This window comes from Ipomoea triloba, chromosome 6 (assembly GCF_003576645.1).
Source record: "Ipomoea triloba cultivar NCNSP0323 chromosome 6, ASM357664v1".
NCBI lineage: Eukaryota > Viridiplantae > Streptophyta > Magnoliopsida > Solanales > Convolvulaceae > Ipomoea > Ipomoea triloba.
Window position 1 is genome coordinate 21463455 of NC_044921.1, and position 20262 is coordinate 21483716.

The 20262-nt window shown below is 33.7% G+C and overlaps 3 protein-coding genes across 3 annotated transcripts; 2 read left to right on the forward strand and 1 right to left on the reverse strand.

Annotated features, from left to right (window-relative positions):
• The first annotated feature begins 1533 nt into the window (after positions 1-1533).
• LOC116021676 (protein BTR1) lies at positions 1534-6610 on the forward strand. The gene is made up of 8 exons (XM_031262139.1): positions 1534-1766; positions 2604-2839; positions 2923-3029; positions 4843-5036; positions 5346-5419; positions 5821-5916; positions 6000-6064; positions 6142-6610. The coding sequence occupies exons 1-8, from the start codon at positions 1658-1660 to the stop codon at positions 6227-6229; spliced, it is 969 nt and encodes a 322-aa protein (XP_031117999.1). The 5' UTR covers positions 1534-1657; the 3' UTR covers positions 6230-6610.
• A 1747-nt stretch (positions 6611-8357) lies between these two features.
• On the forward strand, positions 8358-13404 carry LOC116023156 (malate dehydrogenase [NADP], chloroplastic). Its single transcript, XM_031264130.1, has 14 exons — positions 8358-8701; positions 8810-8903; positions 10042-10128; positions 10572-10656; positions 10857-11038; positions 11170-11240; positions 11330-11420; positions 11499-11573; positions 11683-11784; positions 11876-11998; positions 12429-12497; positions 12586-12654; positions 12940-12993; positions 13081-13404. Exons 1-14 carry the CDS (start codon positions 8529-8531, stop codon positions 13132-13134), a joined length of 1329 nt encoding a protein of 442 aa, XP_031119990.1. The 5' UTR covers positions 8358-8528; the 3' UTR covers positions 13135-13404.
• A 2119-nt stretch (positions 13405-15523) lies between these two features.
• Positions 15524-17618, reverse strand: LOC116023656 (NAC domain containing protein 50-like). The gene is made up of 5 exons (XM_031264655.1): positions 17546-17618; positions 17024-17428; positions 16540-16817; positions 16240-16401; positions 15524-16054 (listed from the first exon to the last, which is right to left on the reverse strand). The coding sequence occupies exons 1-5, from the start codon at positions 17616-17618 to the stop codon at positions 15524-15526; spliced, it is 1449 nt and encodes a 482-aa protein (XP_031120515.1).
• Between the last annotated feature and the right edge of the window lie 2644 nt (positions 17619-20262).

A 20262-nucleotide genomic window follows, 5' to 3' on the forward strand; every position in this document is an offset into this window, starting at 1 on the left:
CTAATTTTTCAAGTAAGTTGTAATTTTAATCAATAGAACAATATAACCATTAAAATACTTACAACATGTTTGGTTCACGGAATGAATTTTAAGAGAATAGGAATAGTATTTCATAGGTAATGAAATAGGCAATGAATAAAATAAAAATTGTATTTTATTGTTTGGTTCATCGAATGAATAGACTTTAGGAATGTAATTTTGTTTGGTTAGTTTAATGAATATAAGTGGAATGTGTTTAAAAGACATAAATACCCCTATTTAAAAAACGTATTATTATTATTATCTGAAAATCAACTCATAACTTAGATTAATAAAGATGTATTATTATTATTACTTACATTTTAATATATATATTGAGAATTATAATATAATACAAAGGGTATTTTCGATATTATAGCATAAAAGTTATTCCCAAATACTTTGGAATTGCTAATACTAGGGGGTCCCCTAGAAATGACCATTCCCCCTGCAAAGGGAATAACTCATTCCCGAGAATGTTATTCATAGGAATAGAATGACGAACCAAACAGGTCTATTCCCGGGAATGATATTCCATTTCCGACCTATTCCACGAACCAAACACGCTGTTAGTACATGAATATTATAGTAATTTATTATTTTTCTTCTTTATATCCTCTTTAGTTTTGGTATTTCAAATGCAAAACAACGAAGTGATACATTCATTCTCTAAAATTTTTCCATTCAATTATGCTATGTTATTCATGTTTTCCCTATGAAATTACAATTTATTCGAAAAGTTAAAAACTAAAATGACTAGTAAGAAATATATATTTTTTGAATACTACTAATTATATTACAATGCAGTATCTGTTCATAATTACTTTCTCAACCTATTGAAGCACAAGAGTCAGTATTGCCTCCACTGAAGCTGAAGGGTTTGATGCCACTGGACCACAAGGTCATTGGCACTAGTAAGAAATAATTAAGAAACTAAAAAGTAAAAACACATATTTTTAGTTGAGTAAGTTTTGTACGACACTATCTCCAGTGAAACGTGTAATATTTTTTGTTAACTAAAAATACTACTATTTTTTATTGATTTATAAAAAGTATTATATTTTAACTAATTTTTTAAACTTTTTTATTTATTTTACATTTCTTAAATCAACTGAACCTTTTAATACGCCAAAGATCTTGTGGTTTAGTGGCACCCGGTGTCCTGATTTACACTCCCACATGAATGATGGGAGTAGGTTCGAGCATCAGTAGAGCGCTACTAAAGAAAAACTGAACCTTTTAATGCAATTGATTAGAAAAAATAGGATTTGTTCCATTTTTGTTAATTTTAATAGAACTTAGAAAATTGTGGTTTTCACTGGTAAAAGTAAAAACAGAGCACAGCAGAGAGAGATATTATAGAAGTGTTTGGTGACCCTCGAAAACGAGTGTTTAGCCTCCACATCTCAGCACATGCGCCTCCACTCTCTCACCATTTTCTTCCCATTCACGCGACTCTATCAACTAAACTCCTCCTAAATCTCCACACATACTTACACCTCACTTATACGTATACCCCCCCCCTCTCTCTCATCCCTCTCTCTATATTCCCAATGTTTTGACTTCTCTTTCTCTCTCTCTACATACGCACACTCACATCTCAATCTTCTCTCTGGTTTCCCTAGCCGTATACACCAAAATGGCGATGGAAGGTGCGGAATCGAAGCAGAACTCGTCTGCCGCCGAGGAGCAAAACAATGATTCTTCCCCTCGCAATTCATCGCCGCCGCCGCCTCCGCCACCTCAAGGTCTGCTTTTCACTCCCGCTCCTCTGTTTTCCTTGTTATGCTGTGTCTAGTGTTCTGCTGCTGGATCTGCTTCCAAAATTTGCGTGTTTGATTTTTATGAAAATGTGAATTTGGATCCGGATTTTGATTTGCTTTTCGAATCTGTATTTTTTGCCAACAATGTGAGTTGAGTTGCTAGTTTCAGGCCGTTTCGCCATTGTTGTCAGTGATTCCAAACCCTAATAGTGGTCTACATCTGTTGTTTTCGTGAAAATTTGATGAATTAAAGGTGGTTTGATTTTTTAACGATTGCAATTTTACAATGTGTGTGTGTGTTAGTTTTTTGGTATTTAAGCATTTATATGTATATATACATGCATTTGAGTATTACGGAATACTACTGTATTGCAACTGAGGTTTGAGCTTCAGAAATGGTGCTGCCGTTCTGGCATGTTCCCTGACTCCCTGAGTCACCTTGGAAATTGGTATGAGAATCTGATGACTATAAGATTTCACAGTAGTGTCACAGGCATTTGTCCCTATGTTTATCTACATTAAGACACGAATTTCTAAATTCTGATTCATTAGGAGTTATGACTTCAATTTAATGTTAACATTCTAGTCATTAGTTCATACAACAACTTTAAAGTCCTCCTTAAATACCTTTAATTTGCTGAAGAGTGACAAATGAGGAGACTTTTCATTCAGCAATTCTAAATAAAAAGACTCCATTATGAAATAAATCTTTCTCTGCTATGATATCTAATTCAAGATTAGCATCTGTTAGCATATGTAATTATGCTGTATGCTTAGGACTTTAATGAGGGTGCTGATATGGGTTTTAATTATATTCTACAGACACAGAGAAGACAACTTATGTGAAGTTTCTTCTGTCAAATCCTGAAGCTGGTTCTATTATTGGAAAAGGTGGCTCTACAATTAATGATTTCCAATCACGATCAGGGGCTAGAATTCAGTTATCACGCAATCATGAATTTTTCCCTGGTACCTCTGATAGGATTGTCATGGTATCTGGAACTGTTGATGACATACTCAAGGCACTTGATCTTATCCTTGCTAAATTACTGGATGAGGTAATTGATGGCCTTCAAAGTTTATTTCCTATACCCCTGTTGATTCTTGATTTAACAATTTCCTCTCTTTTTTCCTGTGTCAGTTTTTTGTCGATGACGGTGGTGATTCTGAGCCACGATCCAAATTTAGATTAATTGTGCCTAATGGTTCTTGTGGTGGAATAATAGGGAAAGGAGGAGCCATCATAAAGTAAGTTTTCTAAGTACTCTATGTTCAATTTGAATGTATCCTTATTGTTTCTCTAACATCTGTAACCTTTGTTATATCATGTTCATCTATGTAGTTGTCTCCGCATTGATAATGTCCAATTCTTTTCTTTTTTGATAGTCATACTGCCACAGCATTAACTTATCTTATCTGAGTCAGGGTTATGCTTGCACTTTGCTGCTGCATATTTGCATTGAAAAACTATGTAATGATATAGAGTGATGATTTTCTTGCCTGTACTTTATGTGTTTGTTTAGAGTTATCATGAATGGAATAAGTGAGAATGTTATACTGAAGTTCCATTTTTAACCCTGGTTACTCTATTTTTTGATTATATATCACCAAATATAGATGAATACCTTGTTTCTTGAAGGGCTTAGTTATACAGATACCTTTGTTCATGATTACTTAGGCATCTTTCTTTTGTTTTGTTTTGTTTTGTTTTGTTTTTTTGCAGTTTTTTTCTCTGAATAATAAACTCAGTATAGATTATACTTTAAAGGAGTTGATAATTGTGGAAAATAATAGATGGTGTGAGATAAAATAGGAGTTACATAATGGAGGGAAAAAATGATGCGCTCCTTTCTTTATTTAAGGTAGTAAATGATCATTTATGAGTTTCTCTTTTTATGTAATGGAGGGCAACTTCTTGCAACTATAACCTTTGTTTTTTTTTACATAGATTGTAAATCCTGCTCCATTTGATTTTTCTTTTGTTTTATAGTTTTGGTTGAAGGCTTTAACCTAGTTCCTCATTGCTGTGTAACAATCAACAAAGTCAACTCATATTATTTCTATCTTTGTTACTACTTGTTGCGGACCAAATAGGTGCCCATAAAATCTATTTATCTTTGCAATGAGCCCTTGATATCACTGGTTGAAAATTACTGCGTGGACCATTGAGTTGCCACTTGCCATTGTTACATTATCACTCATTGATGAACATTACTTTTAACCGTATGTGAGTGATTCCTTTTTCAACATGTTGCCTGTTCATTTCCCGTTAAAAAACTGCAGAAAATGTAAAATGTTTTACAGTTTTTAAAGTTGTTTAGTTAATTGTTGGAAAACATGTTTTACATATGTCCAGGTGTTTGTTTACAAGAGAAGTTTAGTATGAAACTATGTAAAATGAAATCTATCAAATGGGTGAAATAAGGAGGGGGTTTGCTTGAGACCCAAAACCCACACATATTTTCTATTGGAGCTTAAGCTTAAGCAAGGTGAAATGGAACAGAAGGCCCATTCATCAAGAAAACATAAGGAAAAAGGAAGAAAGAATAATAGTTGGAAAATAAAAAGAAGAAAAACATTGGGTTTGCTTGAGACCCAAAACTCCCTTAGACAATTTTTGGGATTGAATTTCTGCCTCCCTATTATTCCAAATAACACTCTCTTTTATAGTGCTGATTACAGAGGGTCCTAAATTAAGAATGATTATTTGGTAGTTTCAAAATAATTAAACTACCTAAACTAATTTGAAGACTAAGAGTAATAAGTTAAATACTACTATTTAGTAATTTCTAAATAATTATTTAATAGTTTCTTAATATCACGTAATTATAATAAAATAGGACTTCGTAAATAATCATGGGCCCAGCATGTATCAGTACAAGACTTCTTTAATTGCTGGACATTTATTAATTATTAATTTGCATTAATATTGCACAATACTTTTAACTGTGCCAAAGTGATTTCCCTCTTTCAGGAATACTAGCATTACTAGTAATTATTTAGTTTTTTTTTTTTTGAAACTTTATGGTAATGCTGGAATACACAATTGCTTTAATTGCAGGACATTCATTGAAGACTCTGGAGCTGGCATAAAGATTTCTCCTCAAGACAATAATTTCCCTGGATTTCATGATAGGTTAGTTACAGTGGCCGGTACTCTAGGCGAACAAATCCGCGCTGTCGAATTGATTCTATATAAGTTGGCAGAAGACTCTTCTTATATGCAGTCCATGAATGCCCCATTTCCATATTCAGGTATTACTTTCCTGTTTGGACTTAATTTGCAATTCTTAGACTTGAGTATTATTCTCTGGATGGATAAGGAAGTCCTCTTAAATTCTGTCTAGTTCTTGGTTTTACTTCTTCTTCTTCTTCTTCTTCTTCTTATTATTATTATCTAGGGTTGATGTGGCATCCATCCATGCAACCCTGCATGCCACAGTATTTGGGATTTGAAATGCAATTGTTTTTTAAAAATGGAGTATGAAATATAGTGGCTTCTCTATTCATCTTCATTTTGAATCTTGTTAAAGTTTAATTCTTCTACTCCAACTACTTTTGCAGCGGTTTATATGGGAATGAACTATGTGCCAAATGGGGTTGGAGGGAGATTTCAGAATAACAGATATCAAAGCAAGGTTTGGCCTCATTCTTCAAGTCCTTTTATGACTGATTTCTTGCATTTACAATGTTGTTTCTTCCGTTTAGAGTTCCACCACAACTTATGCTAGGCCTCTTACTTAATATTTTTGTTCATCCTCACTTAAATATATGTATATGTATATATATATCTTGGTTGTTGGATATATAAAATGGCCTTTGCATATGTTCATCCAAATTTCATTCTATTTTTGGATATGGTTATACTAAATTGGCAATTAGCTATCTCCTGACTTTATTCTCGTACAGCTGTAGCAAACAGTTATAATCAAAGTTGATACTGCCTATTGCTTGTAGTAGTGTTGTAATCTTATATGTTGTGCAACAAAAAAAAGTATTGTTTTTATATGTCTGAAGCAAGCTGCATTTTCTGTTGCAGGAGGATAGGAGCAATTCTGTGACTATTGGTGTTGCAGATGATCACATTGGGTTGGTGCTGGGTCGGAATGGAAGGAACATCATTGAGATAAGTCAGGTATGTGGTGTGTTAGTGTGTATAAAGAAAGTTCGAAAAATTTCCCTTTAGCATGGTTGCTAAGGCTCTGCTTTTTATTGCAGCTTAGCGGAGCTAGAATAAAGATTTCTGACAGGGGTGATTTCATGTCTGGGACTACTTCTGACAGGTATAAGAATGCAGGAATCTCTCTCCTTGTTAAGCTGTTGAGAAAAAGAAATATGTTTATGTTGGTATGTTTTGCAGGAAGGTTACAATTACAGGGTCCCAACGAGCTATTCGTACAGCTGAGGCTATGATCTCGAGGAAAGTAGCTTCAGTCAATGAGAGGTGATGGAAAACCATATATTATTCTCATGCATAGCTTGTTGAGAATCTTTTTAATGGTGGCATTTCTTATTGCGGTGAGTCTTAAAATGCTGATCTGAGGCAGGCAAGCAAGTTTTTGTTGAAAGAAAGCATCAGTTATTTCTGGAAATTCTTTTAGAAGCAAAGCTTGTAGGCATAAGTGATTATAACTGAAACTGATTTAATTGGTGGATGGTACTTCTGAACACAGTGGGATATTGTGATACTCCAAGTAGCATTGAATCTATAATTTTGAGGAATCAAGGACATTATGCATTAGATATGTTCCAAATTTGGAATTTTTTAAATTATTACTCATACTGGTTATAGAAATGGTCATTGTCATTATGAATTTTCTCTAGCGTTACAAACTTGGAAATTTTCATATTTGGAATTGTTGTACCTCTACCCTATAGTAGTATTTGTTTCTGTTTTTGAGTATGGAACTAGGGAAATTCTCCATACTCCGTACTCGTATGCTTATGGCTTGCATGAGGCCTATGGATATGATTCATGTTGAGAGAAGCTGGACTAATATGTAGGGTAAAGAAGAGACAGAAGATACAATTACTTTTATTAGCGCCGATGACAACTCATTATTGTAAGGGGATTGTGGTGGGGCATGGCGTGGCAAGTTCACCACTTAGAAATGAGTTTGGTGAAGTCTATGCACAGTTTATTTTACTTTAGAATTTAGGATGTCTACCGAAACATAGGCACGAAATATCATGATTCATCCTCAGTATCGACTCAGTGAATATTGCTGCAAATGAAAGACTAAGTAGGACCAATAATGCAGCATCTATAAGTTTGGAGTGTGCCGTCCGTGCTGTCCAATTTCCCTTCAACTTATGGCAGTGTCCAATATAGGAAATACGGAGTATTTTTTATGACGTTGAGGAATACCGTTAATTAAGGTTTCTATTTATAGGTGCATAAAATTAAATAATTAATAATTAATTATTTTAAGATCACACTTGTGTGAGACTGTTTTACAGATAAGGATTTGTGAGACAGGTCGGATTTTATCTATGAAACAGGATTGGTAATACTTATATTGAAAAATGTAATATTAATTAAGAATAAAGTGTACTTATAAAAGAAAATACTTTTGAGAACAAATGTATTACATTTTACCATATATAATAATAAGCTTTTTATTCTTGGTTTAGTATTACATTTGTTAATATAAATATTACATTTCATCTTTGAGAAACATTATAAACATTATACTTAAGGAAGGAAAAAAAAAAATCTACATTCATGCGATTAAAATACCATAATATTAATACGAACATACGGAGTATAATTTAACGTTTTCGTAACTTTTTTTTTTTTGAGTATTATTGATTCTATTACAATGCAGTATCTAGTAACTTAGTGTCACTAGATCGGTTCTTGGCAGTGTTCCTGTAATTCAAAATAACGATAATTGAGTATGCATGGTAATATCGTAGGTATTAATTTCTTAAAAAAATTATGATCAGTTATTCACTCAATGGGACTAATTAATATCGAGGGGAATCTAAAATTAACGACTATTCCATTTTAACAAAAATGTCACTTTACAGAATTGAAAATGAATTAAACAGTTGAATTTGTCAAATTTAAACAATATTATTTTATTCTTATAATTTATAATAAAAACTGAACATGCCGTAAAATGTCTGGAACCAAAGATAAATCAAACCTTCCAAATATAATTTAATCATTCGAATGGTGCAAAATAATACAAAGCATAGGTAACTAATGATCTTGTGGTTGCAAGTTGCATGAAGTGAATAAGTGACATTTTCAAATGAGAGGTCATAAGTTTAAGTCTTAAGTGAGATGATATTAACTTTCTATGTTTTAATAAATTTTTTAATATTTTATCAAACCTTAATAGTGGGATATTGACTATTTGGCCATCCACGGATAGAAAAAGTATAAAGTGATAATGATGGGAACTTTCCTATTTGTTTTAATATTATAATTCTTTGAAATTTGATAAAAAAATTTTGAGTTGAGGAGCAGTGAGGAACAAAAAATTCAAAGGGATCCAACATAAAAGGATGAGATATTAGTGACAAGTGTCGTATGCATGGCCTTAGACTTATATTTCGCTTAATCCAAACACTCCTTCCCTTTTTTCTTCCATCTCCCTCCAAAACCACAAGCTTTTATCTTAAGCTTTTACAGATTCTGGAATCTCTCTCTCGTCGTCGATCCTCCTGACAAACAGACACTCACCTCTCTTCTTCACTCTTACAAACCTGAATTCATTTCTGCTTCTCCCTGCTACCATGGCGATGCTAGAGCTATCTCCCTCCTCATCATCGCACGCCATCAAAGCCAGCACCTTTCACTCTTCCAAGCTTTCTTATGTCCCTTCCCGGATTTCTCATCAGCGGCGCCTCAATGTCAGGCCTCCTCCCCGTACTCGCCATGCCAAAGTTTTCTGCTCTGTTACCTCAAAGTAAGTTTAATTTCTTTTTTCTTCAATTCCATTTGCTTCATGTATGTATGTATGTATATCTCTGTTAATCCTGTTATGTGTAATGTGAGTGCTTTCTTTGATGCTCAGAGAAGTTCAGGCTCCGGTGGCCGTGCCGACAGAGGACCCCAAGAAGAAATCGGAGTGCTATGGAGTGTTCTGTCTCACTTATGATCTCAAGGCTGTAAGTTTTCTTGTGCATAGTCTTACGAGATATAAATTTTTATCTTTGTTACAACTTACATGTGGGAAATATGATGCAACTAGTTTGTGAGCTCCCTTTTTTATATTAGAGATGGATCCATTATTTTATTTTATTTTTGGGTGGGGTTCTTTTTTTGGTTTTCTCAGGCATAGTTGCAAACACTTTGCGCGCAAGATACTAAAACCTCAGTGATGCCATTTGGGTTGACTTGTTGTGTATTATATAATTATTTTAGATTTTACTATATTTTTGTTAGGATCGGGCGTGTATCACTACTTATACCTGCATAGCAGCCAACCATATTTTCGAAAAGTAGGGTGTTAGACTTGGCCATTTGGGCTTCCGTCCAACAATTCCTTAGCCTCCTTGTGCTGGACATGACTTTTCAGTGACCTTTGCGCAACAATCTTCAATATAATTTGAAAGTAGAATGCTGGTTTGGTCTTTTGGTGCCACCTTACATACTTGAAGCTAATCAAACTGATATTCTGACATCATATCCCTGTTTGTATATTCAAGAGTTGCTTGCTTGGTATTCATACTTGAAGCTAATCAAACTGATATTCTGACATCATATCCCTGTTTGTATATTCAAGAATTGCTTGCTTGGTATTCCTCAATGAAGCTTAAGGAAATTTACTATATTCCTCTTATAATCTCCCCATAAGTGCCTATATCTAATCTGGTAATGATCATTAAGGGTGACATAAGAAAGTATTTTCGATTTCAATATTTAATAATGGATAGATTGCAGTCCTGTTCCAAAGTATGATTTACGAAGTTCTGTCATTTTCTCTAATTTGATATGAAGCTATTCAAGTTCCTAACTTGCTACTGGATGATATTCATCTGGCATGTTATGAGGGTATAGAATCCTAACCAATAATGTTGAGCCACATGAATCAACCTACTATAAATAAGATAGCTGGTTTATATACAAGTTTTTTTGTTTGTTTTTTGTTTTTTTTTTTTTGTTTTTGTTTTTGTTTTTGTTTTTGTTTTTTTTGTTTTTTGTTTTTTTGTTTTTTTTGTTTTTGTTTTTTTTTTGTTTTTTTTTTGTTTTGTTTTTTTTTTTGGTTGTTGTTGTTTTAAATATGTTTATTATAACATTTCACAGGAAGAAGAGACAAGTTCTTGGAAGAAATTGATAAACGTTTCTGTTTCAGGTGCTGCCGGGATGATTTCTAATCATCTCCTTTTCAAGGTAATAAACATTTCTCTTTTCTGTGTGTTATGGAGTTGGGTGCAAATCAGATCCGTAAACCAATGGAAGCTATGTAGGATTTGCCCTTTAGGTTAGATGCCTAATTTAAAACCTCCATATTGACCATTTTTCTGCATGAAACAAGAGTCTAGTTCTACAAAACCATGGAGTTGTGCAATTAATTTACTCATTCTTGTTATAACACCTCTATTGTATTTATTATACAATATGTGATTCTTTGACAACTTGATTCTTAGAACTTTCAATTTAATTTCCCTGGAGAAATATTTAATCTTTATCATGTTATGGTTCTGTAATAATGAACTTGGATTATGAAGTCATTATGGTTATAAGCATCACTGCTTTCACAATTTGAACTACTTGATCATTGGTGTATAAGGTAAAATCCTGCGTTCTAAAGAATTGTATTACCGGTTTTCCAGCTTGCGGCTGGTGAGGTTTTTGGACCAGATCAACCCATTGCTTTAAAACTTTTGGGATCTGAGCGCTCACGTGAAGCTCTTGAAGGTAGTTATGAGTTTGTGATCAGAGTTGAGATTTGAGAATACGTTTCAGTAAATAAATTGTCTTTGACTGTAAATTTAAGGTAATTCTGTTCTGAATTACATTTTAAGAAGAATTTTTTAAAAAAACCCTGTCACCATAACAAACTTGGGAGCAAGTACTATCAATGCATGTATATTGATATTTAGCACTTTATCTTTCAGGAGTTGCTATGGAACTAGAAGACTCATTGTACCCTCTATTAAGGGAAGTGAGTATTGGTATAGATCCCTATGATGTGTTCCGAGATGCAGAATGGGCACTTCTGATTGGTGCAAAACCTCGTGGCCCTGGAATGGAACGGGCTGCCCTATTGGACATAAATGGGCAGATCTTTGCTGAACAAGTACCATCTTAACCATAAGACCATAAATATTGAAGGATAAACGATGTGCTTTACGTTTCTTTTGGACTTCTAGTTCTAGAGAACTACGAATTGTTTGTTCCAAATTTCATATAGTTACTTACATATCACAGGGAAAAGCTCTGAATGCTGTTGCATCGCGCAATGTCAAAGTGATAGTAGTTGGCAACCCTTGCAATACCAAGTAACATTATACCTTTTCTTTTCCCATTTATGCCAAGTTTACTCTTAGTGCCACTGTGTTCAATACTAATTTCTTTTCATCTTTTCTAGTGCGTTGATTTGTTTGAAAAATGCTCCAAACATACCAGCAAAGAACTTTCATGCTTTAACTAGGTTAGATGAAAACCGAGCAAAATGCCAGGTATGCCACCCATGAGCTGTTAAATTACTTTGATTACAATATCGGCAAAAACAATGACCTCTATCTTGATTTCTGCAGCTTGCTTTGAAAGCGGGAGTCTTCTATGATAAGGTATCTAATGTTACCATCTGGGGAAATCACTCAACCACTCAGGTAACTTGTTAGATTTCCTTTTAAGCATATTCTGTCCATTTACTGTAATGAGGTTCCGGGCTTTCTAAATGCTACAATAAATGGATTTTGTCGATTTTTCTGCAATCAGGTTCCTGATTTTCTAAATGCTAAAATAAATGGATTGCCTGTAAAAGAGGTTATTAAAGATACTAAATGGCTCGAGGAAGAGTTTACAGAAAAGGTCCAGAAGGTAAGATTCTAAAGTTTAGTTTTTCATGGCTTGCTTATGTGCTGTTAGTATCTTTATTCAATTCCTCAGTGTTTGGCTACGTGGTTTCTAGAGAGGTGGAGCGCTTATTCAGAAATGGGGAAGATCTTCTGCTGCATCGACTGCAGTATCAATTGTCGATGCTATTAAGTCTCTTGTTACTCCAACACCTGAAGGCGATTGGTTCTCTACCGGAGTAAGTTTGTAAATGCTACATTTCAGAGAAACAAGTTAAAAAACTAGTGTTTTTACCTTCATATACATCTGTATAAGTACAACTACCTGATGATATGCCGTTTGTCTTCATGGCACGGGTCATAAGATGAAACATATTGTCACCGACCTGATACTAATAGAAAAACTTTATTTCCTTATACTGCCACATTCTCGAGAGGTACGGTGCTGGAATTGGCCCTTCAGGCCTCCGCCCAACAATCCCTAGTGCTGGACTTGGCCCTTCACTAGCTTTCGCCCAACATAATGACTTATGAGATCTCTGCATAAAGCACATCAGATAGATAGCTTTTATGTGTTTTTAATTCCTTTGTTGTCAACAGATGTTCAGAACTTGTGTCATTAACAGTTGACTGTGGCTGAAACAAAGTGTGTTTACAAAATTGTATTAGGTATATACCAATGGAAATCCTTATGGCATAGCAGAGGATATAGTTTTCAGCATGCCATGCAGGTCAAATGTAAGTTCCTCATCAGAGATTCACCTTCTTCCTTCTTAGATCATCATTCACGGCTTGTGATGTTTACGTACTTTACATCTCTTTTCAGGGAGATGGCGATTATGAACTAGTTAAGGATGTAATATTTGACGACTATCTATGGAGCCGGATAAAGACGGTAATCTTCTTCTCTATTCTGGCATTTTCACATAATTAACAAATTTAACTTGCAAAGAGAGAGGCTGCAGTTTTGTTTTTCAATAATGTATGACCAATACTCTGACCTGGAACTAGTAAATTGATGCTTAAAGAGCCATAAGAACAAAACAAGCAGTGTAGTTTTAGAGATTCTCGTGATACAGAAGATGTCTATGCTTTCATTTGCACATACAACTTGACAAACTTTTAACTTACAATTCCACACGAAATGAGAAACGAAAATGAATCTAAACTCATTCTGCAGACCGAAGCTGAGTTGCTGGCTGAGAAGAAATGTGTAGCCCATCTCACAGGAGAGGTAACAAAAATATCCATCAAACAAGTTAATGCCGAGTTTTTTGCTTCTTGAGCAGTCATAATGATCAATGTTATTTTCTTCGCGCAGGGTATAGCTGTGTGTGATTTGCCCGGGGATACCATGCTTCCCGGAGAAATGTGAAAGCTGCACGACAAAATTAAAGGTTTCAATGGAATGTATGAGGCAGACTTGAAGAAGAGCCTGTATGTGCATCAGTAGATGTTCATGAAATACTGCAATTGAAATCTACTGCAGCCCTACCTGTGCAGTTTATGTAGCATACATGCATGTTCATTCAACCAATAAATGTAGTCACAATTCAAATGTACTATTTATGGTGGACAAATGCAGATCATTTCCAGTTTTTCTTAGTAATAATTTTGATTCAAATCAAGAAGCGGTTTCTATTCACTTGGTGTTGTGTTTTTTTAAAACTTACATACTTTTTTAACGTGGGACAAATGCTACTTTAAAAAAATCTTATAAAGCTTTTTTTTTTTTTTTTTTTTTTTTTTCAATTCAATGGGTACACTTTGAGAATTATTTTTTCTTATTTACATATTATCATTTTGACTGTATAATATATCAAATTAAACATTTTACTTAAGAGAGAGAATTCACTTTGACCTGACTTAAATCGGAAGTAGACCTCACTCAAAATATTGATTCAAAATGACTATTAAGTGTCATTTTTAGCTAAAATTTTTCACAATATCTTATATTGTTATGTATTATTTGTCATCAAACTCGGTATAAGCTCAAACAAACTTCAAAAAAGTTCTCTTGGGATTCACTTGTGACTTCATCAGTTCATCGAGCCTGAAGACATGATTGAGCTAGAGGTCGAGAATGGATCCGGAGTGGTCATCTTAATGAATCACTTATGCATGAAACTTTACAGGTTGAACTAACGGGGTTAGTTAGAGTTGTTTGATCGAGGAGATCAATGATCGATGAGTAGAATTAGTAAAAAATAAAAAGGTAAATCAAAACTAGAATTACAAGCAATTTCTATACAAAATATTTCAGTCTTTGGATGCTGCAGAATCTTGTAAATCTCATTCCTATTTCACCTAAATATATTTAGCATAAAAGAAAATATTACCCAAAAAAATCACTAAATCTTAAAAAGCTAGCATTGAATAGTTTAACAATATAATTAAATAGAATGACTGGATTCTAATGATTAGGATTCAATTCCAACATTATTATATTTATTATTATTATTTTTGGAAACGTTATATTTATTTTCTTAAAAATAGAAATATTACATACATTTTATTACAAATTAACAAGATCAATATTAAATAGAAATATTATATTTTATTACCGTTGGGATCAACACGATGTCAAGATTACGGATTAACAAGATCAATATTAAATAGAAATATTACATTTTATTACGAATTAACAAGATCAATATTAAATAGAAATATAACATTTTATTACGAATTAACAAGATCAATATTAAATAGAAATATTACATTTTATTATCGTTGGGATCAACACGATGTCTAGATTACGAATTAACAAGATCAATATTAAATAGAAATATTACATTTTATTATGAATTAACAAGATCAATATTAAATAGAAATGTTACATTTTATTACCGTTGGGATCAACACGACGTCAAGATTACGAATTAACAACATCAATATTAAATAGAAATATTACATTTTATTACGAATTAACAAGATCAATATTAAATATAAATATTACAGTTTATTACCGTTGGGATCAACACGATGTCAAGATTACGTTAACAATATCAATATTAAATAGAAATATTACATTTTATTACCGTTGGGATCAACACGGCATCAAGATTACGAATTAACAAGATCAATATTAAATAGAAATATTACATTTTATTACGAATTAACAAGATCAATATTAAATAGAAATATTACATTTTATTACCGTTGAGATCAACACGACGTCAAGATTACGAATTAACAAGATCAATATTAAATATAAATATTACATTTTATTACGAATTAACAAGATCAATATTAAATAGAAATATTACATTTTATTACCGTTGGGATCAACACGGCGTCAAAATTACGAATTAACAAGATAAATATTAAATAGAAATCGTAATTAATCCAAAAAATAGTTAATAGCTAATATCCTACTTTAATAGCAATCGTAAATTATAGCGAGTATAAATTTGTTAAAACACACACACGTTGCACGTGCTTAATGAAAATAGGTAGAAAAGTTGTTCAAAAGATGTTGATAGCTTTAATTTGGGCACATTTGCCCTTCCCCTAAACTAGGGGATCAAATTGTTTTATAGAAGGGGATTGCATGCAATGCAAACCCTCCTAAGCTAAAAACATTGAACTATTTCGATACAAGCAAAAACAATTTAAAACACACAATAACTAATTGTCCAATCCAACACCAATATATATAATATAATATAATATAATATAATATAAAATAAAAAATTGGGCAATTTCAGGTCTTAGCTTCCTTGCCTGGTGGCCTGGTTTTCCGGCCGGTGATATCCACTGCACGCCTAATCAAATCCTTGCCCGGGAAGAAGACTCCTCAGGCGCATAATTTCCTCTGCCATCTCCTCATTCTCAGCTTGAAGGCAACTCACTGTGGCTTCTGAATTCATCAATTCATGCTTCAGGCCATCCCTCTCTTCTTCCAAATCAGTTATGAACTTCAAATATCCCGGCGGCAGTGAGTTTTCAAGGCAGGATGAGTTGAAAGGGCCGCCGCCGGCGTTATTAGGAGCCGCGCTACCATGGTTTTCCTTCTCCTTGGGTTTAGCGGTGAGGGAGAAATTCAGTAGCCCGGAGGAAAACTCCGGCGTCGGAGAATCAGAGATTGTTGCGGATGAGGAGTCGTCGTCCGAACCGCCTTTGCCGGCGCCGGAGAAAAAATCAAGCATCAGCTTGGGCTTTTTGCCTTTGTCTAAACACACTATTGCTTCATCATCTTCAGTTTCATCATCATCCTCTTCTCTTGCCCTGATCCTCAAGCTCTTAAAACCTTGCGCCTTTTCCGGCAATTGAACCGCCTTGGACGTCGATGCACCCTGCAACCATGCAATGAAACCATATATAAACAAGATTAATTATACGTCAACACTGTATACTATTTTTAGATTTTTATGCTCTAGATTAGAAATAATATAATGCCATATATAAATTAAACAAGATTATCTGATAGCAACAAGATTAATTAATTAGAGTAAAATGCAACATAAGATCAAAATTAAACCTGCAAGTTGACCTCTGAAGCTTCATCCTCATCAGCATTATTATCTTCACAAGGAATCAAAATGCCTGTATGATTTTCCCAATCTTCTACATTGAAGGGCACACCCCTACGCCCCATAGCGTCTTTTTTCAGGTATACTTTGCAGATGAAATATGCATCCTTCTAATTAAACACAAATTTAAAAACGGAATTTCGTTAATAAGATTCATTCTGAGCTCCCAAAACAGGAAGGAAATTAAATACAAGAAATGAATTAAAATAAAAATGTGAATTGAATTGGATGATGAGATTGAGATCGACCTGTTGTACGCCAGCTTTTTCCAACTCTTGTTTTGAAAGCCTATACTCGTGCATTAGCCAGTCAGTTCTCCTCCCAGCTGGGGCTCGGCCTGCATGATAAACTAGGGTTTTTTTCAACCCTACGATCTGAGACTTATGATGCACGGCTCTATCCCTCCCCGTGGCCTTCCAGAACCCATTGATTGTTGCCCGGTTAATCTTACTCCCATTTATATATTTCTTCTCAGTACGGGTGAAAAAGTGCCACTCCGCCTCTCTACTATTCACTGCACAAAAACCTGCCATGCACGTACACCGCACGCATATTGCGCATGCAACCAAGCATAACTTAGATCCATAATCATCTTATTATTATTATTAAGAATGAATAATAAAAGACGATGATATATGTAAACAAAATTTTTGCATCGATGGATCCAATTAAATTAATATAGGAGAAATGAAAAATTATCCCAAAAACAAGATCTATGAATGGAAGACAAACCCTGAAGCTCCCATGGCTCGAAGTTGTAGATATCGACTTCGGCTATAGCCTCGAAAGGGAAGGGCCTCCGAAGCACCTTACGGCGGAGGAAATAGACCACCAATTCCTCGTCGGTGGGGTGAAATTTGAAGCCGTAAGCCAACTTCGGCTTAGGCATCATCGCCGCCATAAAGGGAGCCTGAGCCTGACTACCTTCTCCCATCGCCGCCACAAAGGGAGCCTCAGCTTGGGCCTGAGCCTGGCTACCTTCTCCCATCATGGCCACAATGGGAGCCTCAGTCTGGGCCTGAGCCTGACTCCCTTCTCCCATCGCCGCCACAAAGGGAGCCTCGGCCTGGGTCTGGACCTGAGCCTGACTACCTTCTTCCATCCTCGCCACAACTTGTTGCTCCTCCGCCGCCATTCCTAAAAACAAACAAAGTAAACAAGAAATGAACCCAATCAATCTCTCAAAAAAAAAAAAAAAAGAAGAAGAAGAAATGAACTCAACGAAGCAAATGGGAAGAGAGGGAGCCTGACTACCTTCTTCCATCGCCGCCACGACTGGTTGTTCCTCCGCCGCCGCCACGACTGTTTGTTCCTCCGCCGCCGCCATTCCTAAAAACAAACAAAAGTAAACAAGAACGAAATAAACTCAACGAAGCAAATGAGAAGAGAGCGAGGGGTGAGGGGCGAGGAGATAGGGTATTTATAGCGGAGACTCGCGATTATGGTAATAAGCTCGGGACAACGCAGACACAACTAATCCCGGTTTCCTGCCCGTTAAGCAACCGGATATAGATTACGAAGTTTATGAAGATAATATTTTGCAAAAAACGAAAATAATAATTTTTAATTAAAAAAATGAGTCAACGCCACTTTCGTGCAATTGACGAGCGACTAAAATTAAAAAGTGTGAAATTAAACCATTAAATAAATAAAATATGTCGCCGATAAAAATTCGATTATATATATAACTTATTTGGTATACACTAATAAGATTCGCTCTTTCCTTTATCATACTAGTTGAGATAACATACATATTGAAATGTTTTCCACTTAAATTGTATTAAAATAAATCATAAAAATATCTCAATTACACATATTTTTGTTGTTTAATGGTTCGATTGTACCTTTAAAGTTCAATGACTAAATTTCACAAAAGCAATTAAGTTCAATAATTTATTTGATATTTATTTATTCCTTTTTAATTTAAGTAAAAAGAGTTTGATTATATACAAAATTAGTATCTTCGCCCGTGCGTTGTACGGAATGGATTTGTCATAATATTTTATTTAAGAATATTTGGATCGATATACAATTATATAAATTATAACATCGAATATTATATAGCGCAATTGATGAAATTAGAAATAAATATGGAAAAAATGAGAAATAATTAATTTTGCCTTTTTAGTAAAAATTTAATTAATTTTAATTTTCTATTTTTTAGTTTTTAAATTGTATTTTTATTAAAATATTATATTAAATTAAAATTTTAATATATTTCTATTTTTGATGTGGATCTAATTGTATAAATACACAACATTTTTATAGGGTCCTATTGTAGTATTGTAAAATTAATAAAATAATTTTTCTCTTCAAAAAAAAATAATTTTTAATTTTTTTACGAGCAATCACTGACTGTCAGAAAAAGATCTACATAGGTATAAAACTGCCAGATATTTGCCAAGTTAAATTAGATATCATGGATTATTGGCATAAGATTCATCATCATCATCATCATCATTATTATTATTATTATTATTATTATTATTATTATATCGAATCTTTTTCCGTATGTTTAACAATTCGGGTCCACCCGATTAATCTCCACTTGCTTTAAGAAACACATGAGCTGGCCCAAGGAGAGTTGTCGTCGCTGGCGGGAATAAAACTAGGATTTTTTCGAAGTTCTTCCCTACAAGTAACTCCTTTGCCACTTGAGCTACCCGACCTTTTGGATTTCATTTTTAATATATTAAGCGTTGATTTAAAAAAAAAAAATATTTTTTATATGCTACCTAAAAATGAGAACATAAAATATTTTTTTTATGTGCTACCTAAAAATAAGAACATGGTGCAATATAAAGCATGGTCCACAATATAATTTGCTATAATAAGTAGTGGGTGGGTGCTAACAATATTTGGTAAGTGTTGCCCAGATAGGCAATTGCGCTTATGGTAAATTGGTAATGCTAAAAAGGTAAGTGCTAATTAATTTTACAGATCAGAGTTGTCTTGCTTTACGCTTAGTTTGTCGTTGGTGGATTGACTGGGTCCACCCTCCTCGTATTTCCAAAAAAAATAAAAAAAATTCTAATTTTACATTTGAATTTTAAAAAGTATTTTGTTAATATTTTTGAATTGTATTTGCACGTACTTGTGTAATTTCCGAGTGATACTTGTATACTATACATTTATAAATTTTGATGATGCTACTAATGTGTAAAGATATGAAGTTTAGAACTCTCAAAATTTTGTTGTAATTCTTACTTTGCTAGGATAATTTGAAAAGGCCAAAATAAGACTTAAGATCTTTGCTCAAAGTTCTATCCAGTAAATCTTGATGCGATAGATCTATACTTCTCAGTATGGGTGAAAAAATGCCACTCTGCCTCTCTACTATTTACTGCACAAAAACCTGCCATGCACGCACCCATCACGCACGCATATTGCATGCAACCAAGGATAACTTACATCGATAATCATATTATAATAATTTAACATGTATATTTTTGATATCTTTAATTTATATGAAAGTAATGAAATTTCAAATAATCATTTCATTTTTAATTATATTAAAAAAGTATGTGATTCATGAATATAAAAAAGAAAAAATTGAAATGTATGTAATTAAACAGACCTTAAAAGCATGATTGATCAAAAATTAAAGAAGTTGGTGGAATTCATTGATTTTTGCAAAAACTAGTATGGTAAAATTTCTATAAATGCAGCATTACATAGAAATATTTTAAAGTGAATCTTGAGGCTATTAGTAACATTGCCTTCCCTTAAGATTTTTACTGTAATGGCATGCATGGAGTAAATAAAGGTTCAAATTTACAGTTAATGCAAATCTCTAATGCAAGGAAATAAAACCTTCATACTATATTTGATTTATGGAAAAAAGTCTTTATCTTTAAAATTCACAAATTTTAACCAAACTAGGATCAGAGCACAGTTAGTTGTGATTCTACTAACAACTCGTTTTGTTTTGTTTTGTTTTTTTTTTTTTTTTTTTTTTTTTTTTTTTTTTT